The sequence below is a fragment of the Pelobates fuscus genome, chromosome 1 (genome assembly GCF_036172605.1).
Source record: "Pelobates fuscus isolate aPelFus1 chromosome 1, aPelFus1.pri, whole genome shotgun sequence".
NCBI classification, from domain to species: Eukaryota; Metazoa; Chordata; class Amphibia; order Anura; family Pelobatidae; genus Pelobates; species Pelobates fuscus.
Window position 1 is genome coordinate 79,518,903 of NC_086317.1, and position 14,455 is coordinate 79,533,357.

At 39.5% G+C, this 14,455-nt stretch overlaps 1 protein-coding gene across 2 annotated transcripts in view; it reads left to right on the forward strand.

Moving 5' to 3' along the window:
- CUX1 (cut like homeobox 1) overlaps nucleotides 1-14,455 on the forward strand; it is a 337,454-nt gene that overhangs the window by 200,636 nt on the left and 122,363 nt on the right. Inside the window, exons 15-18 of one of the 2 annotated variants that reach the window (XM_063449907.1) lie at nucleotides 665-1,339; nucleotides 6,690-6,755; nucleotides 8,653-8,754; nucleotides 10,761-11,581. The exons of the other annotated variant lie outside the window; for it this stretch is intronic. Of the exons in view, the coding sequence (XP_063305977.1) occupies nucleotides 665-1,339; nucleotides 6,690-6,755; nucleotides 8,653-8,754; nucleotides 10,761-11,581 (1,664 nt within the window). The remainder of the gene's footprint in view (nucleotides 1-664; nucleotides 1,340-6,689; nucleotides 6,756-8,652; nucleotides 8,755-10,760; nucleotides 11,582-14,455) is intronic. 2 annotated transcript variants of the gene reach the window in all.

Sequence of the window (14,455 nt, forward strand, 5' to 3'; positions counted from 1 at the left end):
AGTCCTGCAAATCTTTGAGTATAAATTTCACATTCGATACTCTCCTACAGCATCGATTGTTAACGTAGCCTTCTTTATATTCGTGTGCTGTAGAGGGCATTTTAATAAGGTTGCGTTTAAGTGTATCAGAGGCATGTATTTCTTAATCAGTGCACTGTGGTACCAGCATATAAATAATAAAAAAAATAGTAATACGATGTAGAGTAAAAGTACATTAATCAACACTGATGGGTTTCATGTTCTGTGTTTTGGTTTTGTTTCTTACAAAACACTAGGCTGCTCTCAGATGTAAATGTTTGCTGTGGGGCCACTCGTTGATTGACTTGATAATGTGTTGAAAAGCCAATGTCCAGGATTGCTAACACGACACATTGTATGATTTAAACCATGCTTTAAGAGATGAAGTGCAATTGTTTTATAAAATGTATTCTCCAGGCTGAAACAAACTGTACAAGAAAGGTGCAAACATGAAATGCATGTTGTTTGTTTTGGGGGCCTAGTTTGGCTTACTGAAAATTCAATTTAAAAACCTAATTGGCCCTCGATTTAAAAAAAAAAAAGAAAAAAAATGCACTTTTTCACTCTGTGGGGCAAACTTTGCGTTTTTATCTTGGTTTTTCCCTTGTAATCCCCCATAATGCATTATGTTTGACCTTTCTTGTAGGGTCAGCCAGGAGAAAAGGGAAAGACCAGCATGAGATTCAACGTCCTGCAACCTTGCCGGCCTCCCCTCCCTCTCAGTTGCTCCGCAACACAGGGGAGCAGGCTTCCAATACTAATGGTACACACCAGTTCTCTCCAACGGGTTTAAATCAAGACTTTTTCAACTCATCCATTGCAAGCCCTTCTTTACCCCTGGCCTCCACAGGAAAATTTGCACTAAATTCACTTCTCCAGCGACAGCTAATGCAGTCCTTCTACTCCAAGGCAATGCAGGAAGCAGGAAGCACAAGCATGCTCTTTTCAACAGGTCCCTTCAGCACAAACTCCATATCTTCCCAAAGTCCATTACAACAGCCAAGCCCGGATGTTAATGGCATGGCTCCTTCACCCAGCCAGTCAGAGAGCGCTGGAAGCGTCTCGGAAGGCGAGGAAATAGACACTGCAGAAATTGCACGTCAAGTGAAAGAGCAGTTGATCAAGCACAATATTGGGCAAAGGATTTTTGGACATTATGTACTGGGACTGTCACAGGGTTCTGTGAGTGAAATACTGGCTAGGCCAAAGCCATGGAATAAATTGACTGTCCGAGGAAAGGAGCCTTTCCATAAAATGAAGCAGTTCCTCTCTGACGAGCAGAACATCCTGGCTCTGCGCAGCATACAAGGCCGACAAAGAGGTGAGTCCCTTTTTCCTATATGTTCTGTTTTGGAAACACTCCATATTAAGTTCTATTCCATTCCATGTCTCCATTTTGTTTTCAAATAGTAAATGCACATGTCTATTAATTCATTGCCTAGTACTGCTCAGCCACTTAGTGTGTACTCACAAATTCATCAATTAAGTTTGGTAGAGCACCATATTACTTAAAGGGACACTGTAGGCACTGTAGGCACTGTAGCTTGTTCATACATTGAAGTGGTAATATGTCTGGAGTCCACTGACGCTGTACTTTCATTACATTTTCATCCATTTTTAATGTTTTACTTCTATAAACGAGAGTCCCGAGCAGCCCGTCCCCCTCTGTCCATCTTGGGCTAATAAGGAAGCGTTAGCATCAACAGCAATGAACGGCTGTCATTGGCTGAGAGTGACAACTGACTACTTTACGCCTATCACAGTGCCCATTGCTGGTATGAATTGGTATGGCTAGAAGGAAGTGTGTAATCTATGCCTTAACCATGCCTCAAGTGAGGCCGAGTTATGGAAAGCCAAGTATCCGCATTCAGTATTAAACTGCTCAAAAGTTGTTTAATACTTTATGAAGGGACATTACAATGGGACTACAGCCACTATAACCATTTCAGTGAGATGAAATAGGTATAATGTCTACAGTCCCCCTTTTTGTCCACTTTTAAGAAAAAAATGAAAGGGACCTTACAGTCACCAGAACATCTACAGCTTAATGTATTTGTTCTGGCGTCTATGTACCAGCAAGTTTTTAAATGTAAACGCTGCCTATTCAGTCACTCAGACGGCCACTAGAGGTGGTGTCTATGTCAGTGCTGCCTACATTCAGCGTCTCCACACTGCCTGGAGGTGCTGAATGTTCCCCATAGAGATGCATTGATTCAATAAGGAGATGCTGATTGGCACAGCGTGGCTGCGCATGCACAGAAGCCTCCTAATGCTTTCCTACAGGAAAGCACTGGATTAGCTGAGATCACCAAACCTGAGGCGAAGTCAGGCGGGCCCATCCACTGCAAGATCAGCGGGGCATAGCGTGGCAAAAAGATTAGTAAAACCTATTCACAAAACTAACAGGGACCTAAACAGCCACACAGTCACTATATTGTCAGGAATACATGTTTGTTTTCCTGACACTATAGTGTTCCTTTAAAAATAGAGGCCAAATCTAACCCACAGTTTCCCTTTAATGCATTAAATAGAATAAAAAAATAAAATAAAAAAACAATTATGGCACTGACATCAAGTGTAAGTAGAAAGTAGACACCTCCCAGACCTGGGGGGTCAGGAGCCTTTCGTTCTGGTATTCTCTATTCTATTCTTATCCCCTAAGCCCCTGTTCATCAAAAGAGTGGGAAACTACTCTGTTAACTGATAGCAGCCATACTGCAACTGCTATCAGTTTATATACCACCCAGGGCAGCAAATGGTGAATTCTTGCACTTCACACTGATTATGTTGATTATATGTGAACTATAGCATAATATGTTATTGATCTTGTAAAAAACACAACTATAAGGGAATCTCCAAGCCCCATAAGCATTACAGCTTATCGGAGTGGTTTTAGTGTTATGAAGCTATTCCCGTAGTCTTACCTTCCAAAACGTGTGCGTTGTCTTTATTTTGTAGTTAATTGCACCACTCCTTCCCTGGCTCAGACAACAGAAGTCATATTTTTTTGCTTTGTGCACCAGTTATAAAACAAGTTATACATATTTCAACAGATTGAAAATGAGCAGTGAATCTTTAAAGATTTTAACAAGAAAAATACAGACATTCACCAACTAGACATCCTTATTACATTTCATGTGTTTTCATTTTATGCTTACCCCTGTGATACAAATTAGACTTTTCTGCTTAAACTGTCATCCACGTTGTTAAAAATTCAGGCCTACTGTAGAAAATAATCCAAACTTAACTAATGGATCCTCATTTTCAAAAAAATGAATTATTCAAACTTTGGCATCAAACAAACAAAAGAAAATGTTTCTTGCTATAAGCACAGTCTTGTCTTCTGATACATTTTTCAAATAAAGGATAGTATAGATAGTAGATAAAAAAAACACTTTTGTCTATTTGGCTGTGGGTAAATGTCGAACAGAACGGCCACTTTACGTATTGCATATTATATATAAAATACGGTTGTGTGTCCTATTTGAATTCATACATAAAAATCTTGCTTAAAGTAGCACTTTCACTTTATTACATTTTTAATAAAGACCTTATCTAAAAAAATAAAATAAAAAGGAAACAATATCGTAAGACATAGCTTACCAAAGATGATTTCAGGCAAAAATAAGGCAAAGGGCAGACAGTGGCGTACACATGACCCATGGGGCCCCGGTGCGAAAATTGATCCGTGGGCCCCCCCCAACCCCCCGCGCTTACTCTGGCGGGCCGGGGCCGCAACACATTGCGGCGGGCACCTGGTCGCAGGGGTTGCAGGGCTGCGAATCCTGCGACCGCGGTATGTACGCCAGTGCATGCAGATGCACACACACTTAAAGGACCACTACAGACACCCAGATCACATCAACTCAATGAAGTGGTCTGGGTGTCAGGTCCCTCTAGTTTTAACCCTGCAGTTGAAAACATAGCAGTTTCAGAGAAACTGCTATGTTTCACTGAGGGTTAATCCAGCCTCTATTGGCTGTCTCACTGACAGCCGCTAGAGGCGCTTCCGCGATTCTAAGACACTGAACGTCCATAGAAAAGCATTGAGTAATGCTTTCCTATGGGCGGTTTGAATGCGTGCGCGGCTCTTGACGCGCATGCGGAGCTGAGAGGCGGAGGGATCCCCTGCGCCAAGGGAGTCCGGCGCTGGAGAAAGGTAAGTGCTGAAGACACACACACACACACTAGCTAACAGACACACACATTTACTGACAGTGACACACTCAGCGACAGACATACATACACACTCACTTACAAAACATACTCTCACTGACAAACACACACTCACTAACAGACATCAAACAGACTCACTAACACACACACAAACACACTCAGTAACATACACACACAGTAACACACTCACTGACACTCACTAGCAGTCACACACTCAACAGACACACTCACTCACTGACACTAGCAGACACACACACACTCACACTAGCACTCACACTCACACTAACACACACAAACACACAAACACACTCAGTAACAGACACACACAGTAACACACTCACTGACACTAACTAGCAGTCACAAACACTCTAACACACACTCACACACACTCAGTAACAGACACACACAGTAACACACTCACTGACACTCACTAGCAGTCACAAACACTCTAACACACACTCACACTAACACTTACACACACTCACACTAACACACACACACACGTTTTTTTTTTTTTTTTAATTTAATCCCCCCAGCCTCCTTACCTTTTGGAGTGCTGAGGGGTTCCCTGGGGTCCAGTGGTGCTGCTGGGCTCCTGGGGGGGCCGGTCACCCGGCGGGCAGTCAGGCTGGCGGGCGCGCGAGGGAGCACTCTCCCCTGAGTGCTTCCTCTTCAGCTCCCTCGCGCGCCGCGTACTGATACCGGCGCCGGAAGATGACGTCATCTTCCGGCTCCGGTATCAGTGCGGTGCGCGAGGGAGCTGAAAAGGAAGCACTTAGGGGAGAATGCTCCCTCGTGCGCCCGCAGAACCGGCCGTGGGGTGACAGCAGGGCCAGCCTCGGGGGGCCCGGAGGTGGCCGGCTCTAGGGCCCCCCAGGAGAAGAGGCTGGCCAAGTGGCTACATACCGGGTCGCAGGGGCGGCCGGGCCCCCTGGTGGGCCGGGCCCGGTCGCAGCCGCGACCCCTGCGACCCTGGTATGTACGCCACTGAGGGCAGAGTATCTTATTACAGATTCCTTAGAATCATGCATGATAATACAATAGTGATTTGGCTTCTGGCACCACTTTGGAGAAAGAAGTTAGATAAGATATGATAAGGTTAAAGGGACACTATAGTCACCTGAACAACTTTAGCTTAATGAAGCAGTTTTGGTGTATAGAACATGCCCTCAATCCTCTGCCATTTAGGAGTTAAATCCCTTTGTTTATGAACCCTAGTCACACCTCCCTGCATGTGACTTGCACAGCCTTCCATAAACACTTCCTGTAAAGAGAGCCCTATTTAGGCTTTCTTTATTGCAAGTTCTGTTTAATTAAGATTTTCTTATCCCCTGCTATGTTAATAGCTTGCTAGACCCTGCAAGAGCCTCCTGTATGTGATTAAAGTTCAATTTAGAGATTGAGATACAATTATTTAAGGTAAATTACATCTGTTTAAAGTGAAACCAGTTGTTTTTTCATGCAGGCTCTGTCAATCATAGCCAGGGGAGGTGTGGCTAGGGCTGCATAAACAGAAACAAAGTGATTTAACTCCTAAATGACAGTGAATTGAGCAGTGAAATTGCAGGGGAATGATCTATACACTAAAACTGCTTTATTTTGCTAAAGTAATTTAGGTGACTATAGTGTTCCTTTAACCCCTTAAGGACACATGACATGTCTGACACGTCATGATTCCCTTTTATTCCAGAAGTTTGGTCCTTAAGGGGTTAAGGTAAGTTTATTCACTTTCCCCCAGACTCCACCATAAAAGCAGACAGGTCATTTAGGACCTTGCAAAAATACCACAAAAGTATCGGTTATCTTTTAAAACCTGCAAAATCCCTTAATAAAGTAGTATTACAGCCTAGAGGACAAAGCATAGAATTGTTCTATAATGCTTATCCGTCTAACTTGATTGTGCTGCTAAGTAAGATACACTTAGCTAGGCAGATCACAAGAGACAAACATGGTTTCTGAAATTTTACTGAAGATCCCCTTGTTTTGTGGTGTTTAAAGGAGATGTTTTGGCTTGCATGTATTCCCAGCTCTCAAACATTAACTTTATAAATTAATATACATTATTAATATTTATATTTATTATAAATATGAATATTATAAATTAAGTTGTGCAGACCTGCATATAAGTACAAGTGCTCCAAACCCACATTGCCAAGTTGTTGAGTGCAGATAAATTAGGAAGAGCAATTATAACTGCCCTGTCTACATTGCATTTTGGCTGAAAACAAGGCATCTTATTTTATGGGTGTCAATCTGGGCCCTCCCCATTGTCCTCCCAAATATGAGTAATCCAGTTTTTAACGATTTTGTTAGAGACATGTTTTAATGAATTTTAAGATTTTATTATTTATTTATTCAGTGCGTAGAAATGATCAGTGCCGTGATCAACGTTCATCAGCATTGACTTTCCTATAGTTTCATGTTCTTTTTAGCCATGATATTAAAATCTCCAACATACCAATTGTTTTGTTCTTACCAAACTTGTTTTTCAACAGAGAATCCAGGCCAGAACCTGAACAGGCTATTTCAGGAAATACCGAAAAGAAGAAATGGGTCTGAAGGTACGTCACAAGCAGGGGATATGGGGTTTTTAGGCAGGGTCCAGTATTTTGTAATATATCCTTTAAACACTGGGTCACCTCGTTCTAGCTTTTGATTCTGGCCTGGAATCTGATGGAAAAACAGCTATAGTAAGTATAAAACAAAGCTTGGGCTTGCAGACTACGGATACCTCAAATAACTTGGTCTGCATGCAATCCTAGCATAGGGGAAAGGCTATACCAACTCTCAAATGATAAACTGTAAAGGAAAAACAGCATCTCCAGTATTGTTGGATGACCGTTGACCCTTTAGCTGTTGTTCGCATTAAACTCCCATTGTTCTTAGCCAGACAGTGGCCAGTCAACAGTTAGACGGAAGCAGGAAGATCAACGTAGGCGTATTTTGCTAATGTTGTTTTGTATATATCTAAAAATCCTGAAATATTTATTAATGATCTTTAAATTCAATTATTTGTAATTATGTTTATATTGCGTGAACGTATGGTTTATATTCTTCAGGTAAATGTTGAGTACCATTTTATATGGATATATTTAGTTTTAGCTTTCTGCCAATGTATATAATGCTTGTTAGTGATCACAGATTCTTCCATATTAAATCCAGGTCTCTATACAATATCTCATAGCAGAAATAGGTTTTTATTTGTCAGGTTTAGGAAAAAGTCTTTTTTTTTTTTTTTTTTTTTAAATAATCATCTTGTTCCTGTTGGTAAAATCTCTTAATGACAAGTCAAACAATGCTCATGTAAACCTTTAAAAATAGCAGATTTTGTGTATAAACTAGAGCAGCGATGATGAAATGTGCCTCTTTAGATGTTACTAAACTACATTTTATGTGAAAATTCATGGGAATTGCGGTTTAAAACCACCTAGGTTCCAAGGTTAACTGTGACGGATCTATAGTTTTTCCCTTGATCACACCTCTGCCAGTTAAATGTGTCTTATGTGCACAGTGAGCTTAGCGTTTTAGTTTATCTTTGATTTCCAACATAACTAGGTCAAATTGTAAGCCTAATGTCTCAGAATTAAAAATAAATATGGTTCTAGACTCTCACTGCCAGGATCTGGATATAAAGCATTATTTTGTCAAGCTAGTTTATTCAAATCTGCATATTAAACAATAAAAAAAGGCTGACATATGCACACTAAAGAGTCCCCTGATGTTCATTCAGATATTGTCCACTGAATGCTGCTAATTAAGGGGTTGTTTATAAAATAAGAAGCCTATGTATACAGATATTGGTTTCTGCAATTTAGATGATCTGAGAAAAAATGTAACTTGAAATAAATGAAGCAGCACTTCTTCTAATTTAAGACACTTTATGTAAATATCTGCGGATGTCACTCATTCAGCGTTGTACGTTAACACACAGTTTTGCCAAGAAGATATACTATTACAACTCATTAGTGTTTCCAGGAGAAAGACCGAGTTTAAACCAGCCTTTTCTAAAAATAGTTTTACTTGATCGAAACTTGGCATCCGTCCTTAAACGTCTGGCCAAATATCCTGCATTTGTTGATTCGTTTAATATCCTGTTTCCAAAAAATGCTGTTTCGAAAGAGAAAGAAGCCACTTAGCACTCTAATCATCTTTGCTTGACTGACAATCCCAATCCTTGTAAATATTGCTGGAGACTGAAGCAGCAAGGGTCCTTTCCATCTGTCTAATTGTTTTAACTGTCTCCCTTCAGACACGGAAGCATAGTCTGGTGGAATTGAATACAAGTGGTCAGATGTCTAAATGTCCCTTTAACCCCTTAAGGACCAAACTTCTGGAATAAAAGGGAATCATGACATGTCGCACGTGGCATGTGTCCTTAAGAGGTTAAAGCAAACCTCTTGAGTTGTGTTGTCTCTAAGTGATGAACGTTATTTAAATAGTTATTTTATGTTATCCTAGGAAATATCACAACTCGAATCAGATCCTCAGAGTCGGGTTCTGATGAAGCCATCAAGTCGATTCTAGAGCAAGCCAAAAGAGAGCTGCAGGTGCAGAAGACTGGTAAGTTTTCAGGTTAAAAATGCATACAGCATTATGTGTTTTTTTGTATCAATTGCCATGATTTTATTGTTCAATAAATAAATAAAAAAAGTATTTAAGGTACATTTGTCTTGGGAACTTTGCCCTCTTTTTGAAAAATATTTTTGGGTAAGATTTTAAAACATTTTTTTTTTTTAAATATTAAACTTATCAAAAATATGTCCTATATTAAAAGATCACTACATTAAAAAAAATCAAAATATTAAATATTTCTAAAATATTAAATAATTGTAAAAGTTTATCCAACAATATTTGAAAAGCCTATTAAAAATATTAAATTGAGGCTACTCTGACCTGTTAATAAACTTTAGGCTAGTAGGACAATAGGATATTTTGTATGTTGAAAAGGTTCCTAGTTAAAACAATTTTTTTTTTACTTATCCGAGAATCAGTTGTTATCCATATTTGTGGTTGTGACTCCTATAAAATAAATGTTATTTAAATTGATTAGGTTTCTAGAACCCATGGATAAGATAATTTGATAGATTCTTAAACATGAAATCATTTCACAGTTCTCATGTAATGCAACATTAGATTTGTAAACCACTTCTGAAATGGTTTAATTGGAGACCAGGTTTGTACAGGCGTGGGAGAGGGGAAACATGGAGTCTAATGTAAAATATGCTTCAGGCCCTTTTTAATTATGTCTCCATGCATTAATTTCTCCAATAACTCTGTTTGCTTCACACCCATCTGGCTCTCCTTTGCTCTTCTGTGTTTTATTTTTAATGCTTTTTTTTCCCCTCTGTCCTCCCAAGTCATCTGTCTTTGCCAGTACACTGATCTTACTATGAAATCTTCTTTTATGTATACTTGTTCATATGGCTTGTTTCTCTACTCTTGTGTATGTAGAAGCAAATCCTTACATGTAGCTATCACTTGACCTTTTTTTTTTCTTTTTTTTTACATTTCTTTATTTATATCTGTAGCTGTTCTCTCAATGCTCTATCGCTTTAATCAGAATCCCTTTATAGTTTAGAGGGTTTTTTTATCTGCCCTAGAACCCTCAACTAGTAATGGAGTTTATTGCCATTCTCAACTTTGCATCTTAGAATGTTGCTATTTCCTGGTTCAGGTAGAACATACCCCCTCTTTCCCTCTTTCTTTAAAGGATAACTTGACTGAGGGAGTAGAATCCTAGACATCAGTATAAAATGAAAGTTAGATGCCAGTAGTAAGATTTAGGCAGCATGACTGCCATGCACCTGGCTTTCATTTGTATATAAGGTAGAGCAGATAGATTACTAGAACTAAACATATAATGTATTTTCACCACAAATATTAATATTTTTTTAATGCAACTGCAGCCGTTTGCATACATTTTCCAAGGTGCCCCTTATGTAGATTTTTATTTTGCTCATTTTACAGCTGCAAACAACATGGGGGCTACATTAGCGTGTAACATCATTTGAAAATACCATCCTTAACTCAGCACTGTCTGGTCTTTTATAATGGCACTATTTGTGGTGTTTACTTCATGCCCGTAATCCTAGGGAGCCTGGCTGTATATTGAGACCTCGCCCTCTCCATGCTGATTGGTTGTTGGCACAACCTCTCTCCTTGCTGTTCCTCCTCATAACCTTTTAGGTTGAATTACACTGGTAGCTCCTATCATTTCAGACACACAGTAAGATAGAAGTAGTGGCATGTATATGGTAGAGGTGTAGATTTATACTGAAAAAGGGAGAGGTTTATATATAATATAATACTATAATAGTTTGTCAAAAATGAAATAAAGTTAAACACATAGAACGTTTAAAACATTTTACTCGTTCAGTAAATACATTAGAATTATTAGTGGTAGTATCTCTTTAAATTAAACCACTATTGCAGTGCCTTATCGATGTATCTATTGCTCTCCTTTGAAGATTGTTATGCAGAGAGTGCATTGTCATTATGTTGTAAAATTACATGTAGTCTCGTCACCAAAGTAACACAATGTATGGTGTCTTGTTTTGTTTTTGCAGCTGAGCCGGCTCAGCCCCCTTCCGCATCAAATAGTGGCAACTCTGATGATGCTATTCGGTCAATTTTGCAACAAGCACGACGTGAAATGGAGGCCCAGCAGGCTGCCTTTGAACCTGCCTTAAAATCGGCATCCCTAATGCAAGCTGATATTTCCATCGTTTCCCCCAAACTTATGTCAACATCCTCAGTTTCTAGCTACTCTCCTTTAGCCATGACCCTGAAGAAACACACATCTGTATTAGACTCTGGTATTTCAACTTTGCAGAACCTTACTGGTGTAAAAAAGGAGTCCCATGACACTCCAATTTTAGAACTCCATAGTGTAGTAGACTCAACACAAGCGATGTTAAGGCATGGGAAAAATGACTTGGGTCGGGGAAGTGTATGGAAAGACCATTGGTGGAATACTGTCCCACATGACCGAAGAAATACAGTTTCTTCAGAAGATTCTAAACCTGAAGAAATAAACTGTGGCAAAGAAAAAGTTATCAGTCAAAACAGAACAGAACGAAACCAACTTCAGGGGCCCTCATCTTCTTCAGAGTACTGGAAAGAATGGCCAAATGCCGAGTCTCCATATTCTCAGAGCTCTGAAATTAGTATGACTGGAGCGAGTCGCTGTGAAACTCCACAAAACAGCCCACTGCCTTCTTCTCCAGTTGTTTCTATGTCTAAACCCACAAAACCATCAGTCCCTCCACTTACTCCGGAACAGTACGAGGTTTACATGTATCAGGAAGTGGACACTATAGAGCTAACTCGTCAAGTGAAAGAGAAACTAGCAAAAAATGGAATCTGCCAAAGGATATTCGGAGAAAAGGTAATCATATACACAAATGTATTACTTTAAATCGCTTTCATATTTACAAAGATATATTTATTACCTACTACAACTCTTTCCAAAGAAAATGTTTTTCTTGAGCACTAAGCGTTAAGCTTTTCTAGATACAGTCATTCCATAATTCGCCTTGATCTTGGCATTCTATAATAAATCATACATTGTAGCTGCTCACATCCCAGTTTGGCAGAAAGTAGATGTTGTTCCTGGACTGTCAAAACGTGTTCTTGACACAGATACGACAAATAAATGTTTGGGTTGGAAGTGCAGAAAACTGGCACTCTGAAAAATTGCTGAAAGATGCTTTTTTTTGCTTTAAAAAAAAATATGTGTTTATATATATATTAATACACATAAGAACCCATTTGTAAGTATAAGAAAGCCAAACAATAGGCTCTATGAACCTCTAGTGAAGATGTGGTAGACAAAATATATATATCTTATAGGTGATAGGTGATGTCTGCTTGGCTATCATTGGTACAGCGTGTCAATTTATGAACATATTTTAGGTTTACAAAATTATTTAAAACTATAGGGTTTACTCCCCCCCCCCTCCCCACATCTCCTCAAGTCCTAAAGCAAATGTTCCACTCAGCATACTCTGAGTGTGCAGTTGAACATGAGATAGACAACTTTATTTTAACGATCTTTATTTTGGATGCAGTACCAGCTGGTAAATCACTTGTAATCCATCTCCTGTGTTTTAAATTCAAGCAAATGATAATTTGTTTTCATAGTGAATTTTAAAGATTTTGCCCAACTCTTCCTCCTATTTAGTTTAGAAGTTTAGAGCTGGGCTGCATTTAGCTCCTAGTTAGGAGGGAGTGTGGAACTACTCCTATCGAGATATTCCCAGCGAAAGCAGGGATGCTTACAACCAGGGATGCATGTAGGTTTATTCTGGGGACAAGGGTCTAGTAATTGGAGGAAAGTTCTTAATTTCTCAAGATGGCTAGGGGGCCTTTCTGGGGTACAATTTGCAATGCAAAGTAGATTGTCAGTTGAGCTAGTAACTCTGTCAGACCACATCCCCTAAGTCAATGAATGTTTAGAACACTTGGGCATGTACCTGGGAGAAACTCTGGGTTGTGTAATAAAGAAAGCAGGGGGTGAGACCAGGCAAATGTTGGCGTTACTTCCAGACTATAAGGCTTGTTCTGTGTCCTGCATACGAGTGGCTACGGACAAAATTTATATATATTTTCAGGAAGTGTGTAAGGAGCTATATGATTGACGGCTAAGGTAGGCGAGGCTAGGGATGTAGAAATAGGGTAATTCTTTGAACTAGCAACACTAACCTCCTTCCCGGCATAACATTTGGGAAATAAGAGATAAACATATCTGTAATAAAGTGCCTAGCAATGCTCTCGGCGTTGATCTTCACGCCTCTGTCTGACATCATCTCTGCCCTTCCACAATCCAGTCACATGCCACTCACAGGGTACAGTTTTGCTGTCTCCGAGCTCATGCTCGGGTTCTGAAGCGGCAAGGGGAACAAGGGAGGGAGGAGCATTTTTATTAAAAAAACAAACAATTATTTCGGCAACAGAGGGAGACAGAAGGGATCTCTCAGAAGGGAGGAGGGGAGAGCTAGTTTCCCCATGTAGGCGTGCTGCCTTCTAGGAAGTAGATCTTTACATCTGTCTGAGTATGATGGTTGTGGTAACTCCTTAACAGGATCCTCAGCCACATGCACACCATACCTATGATTCAAAAAGTTGAAAGGAAATCAATATACAGAAAAAAAACACCTTGAAATTCTAAGCTTCTCAATTGAAAATTGTGAGATCAGTATTTTATTTACCTACTCAATGTTTCATTCCTTACAACCTAAGGGGCTAAAACTGACTTGATTAAAGGAACACTATAGTCACCTAAATTTCTTGGCTAAATAAAGCAGTTTTTGTGTATAGATCCTTCCCCCTGCAATTTCACTGCTCAATTCACTGTCATTTAGGAGTTAAATCACTTTGTTTCTGTTTGTGCAGCCCTAGCCACACCTCCCCTGGCTATGATTGACAGAGCCTGCATGAAAAAAAAACTGGTTTCACTTTCAAACAGATGTAATTTACCTTAAATAATTGTATCTCAATCTCTAAATTGAACTTTAATCCCATACAGGAGGCTCTTGCAGGGTCTAGCAAGCTATTAACATAGCAGGGGATAAGAAAATCTTAATTAAACAGAACTTGCAATAAAGAAAGCCTAAATAGGGCTCTCTTTACAGGAAGTGTTTATGGAAGGCTGTGCAAGTCACATGCAGGGAGGTGTGACTAGGGTTCATAAACAAAGGGATTTAACTCCTAAATAGCAGAGGATTGAGCAGTGAGGCTGCAGGGGCATGTTCTATACAACAAAACTGCTTCATTAAGCTAAAGTTGTTCAGGTGACTATAGTGTCCCTTTAATGTACTCCAGACAAGGGTATTTGTGGGAAAGCCAGCGGTGCTTTTCTGTTAGCCCTACAGCTGTTATGCAATATATTTCTCAGGCTCAGTCATTCTGTAGGCATCAGTGGCTGGCTGGGCATCATGAGAAAAGTGACTACACCAATGCTAGACTACCAAAGTTTAGCCGATTCTGATTTTCCTTGTAAAGAGTATACTTGTAAGTTGAGTAGTATGCTGTGCGGAAATATGAGGACAGATATTAAAGCAACTAACAAAGTATGAGAGACATTTCATTATTTATAAATAAGCATTTTTTTTTTTACCTTTTTCAGGTTGCTGTATTTTGTAGATGACTAAAAACCATGTATAGATTGTGTTTAAAGTAAAATATATTTGGTTTTGCACAATAGAACCTCAAAGATTGGTGTGCAGAATGTGTATTTATTTTTTTAGATTTAACTTCTGCC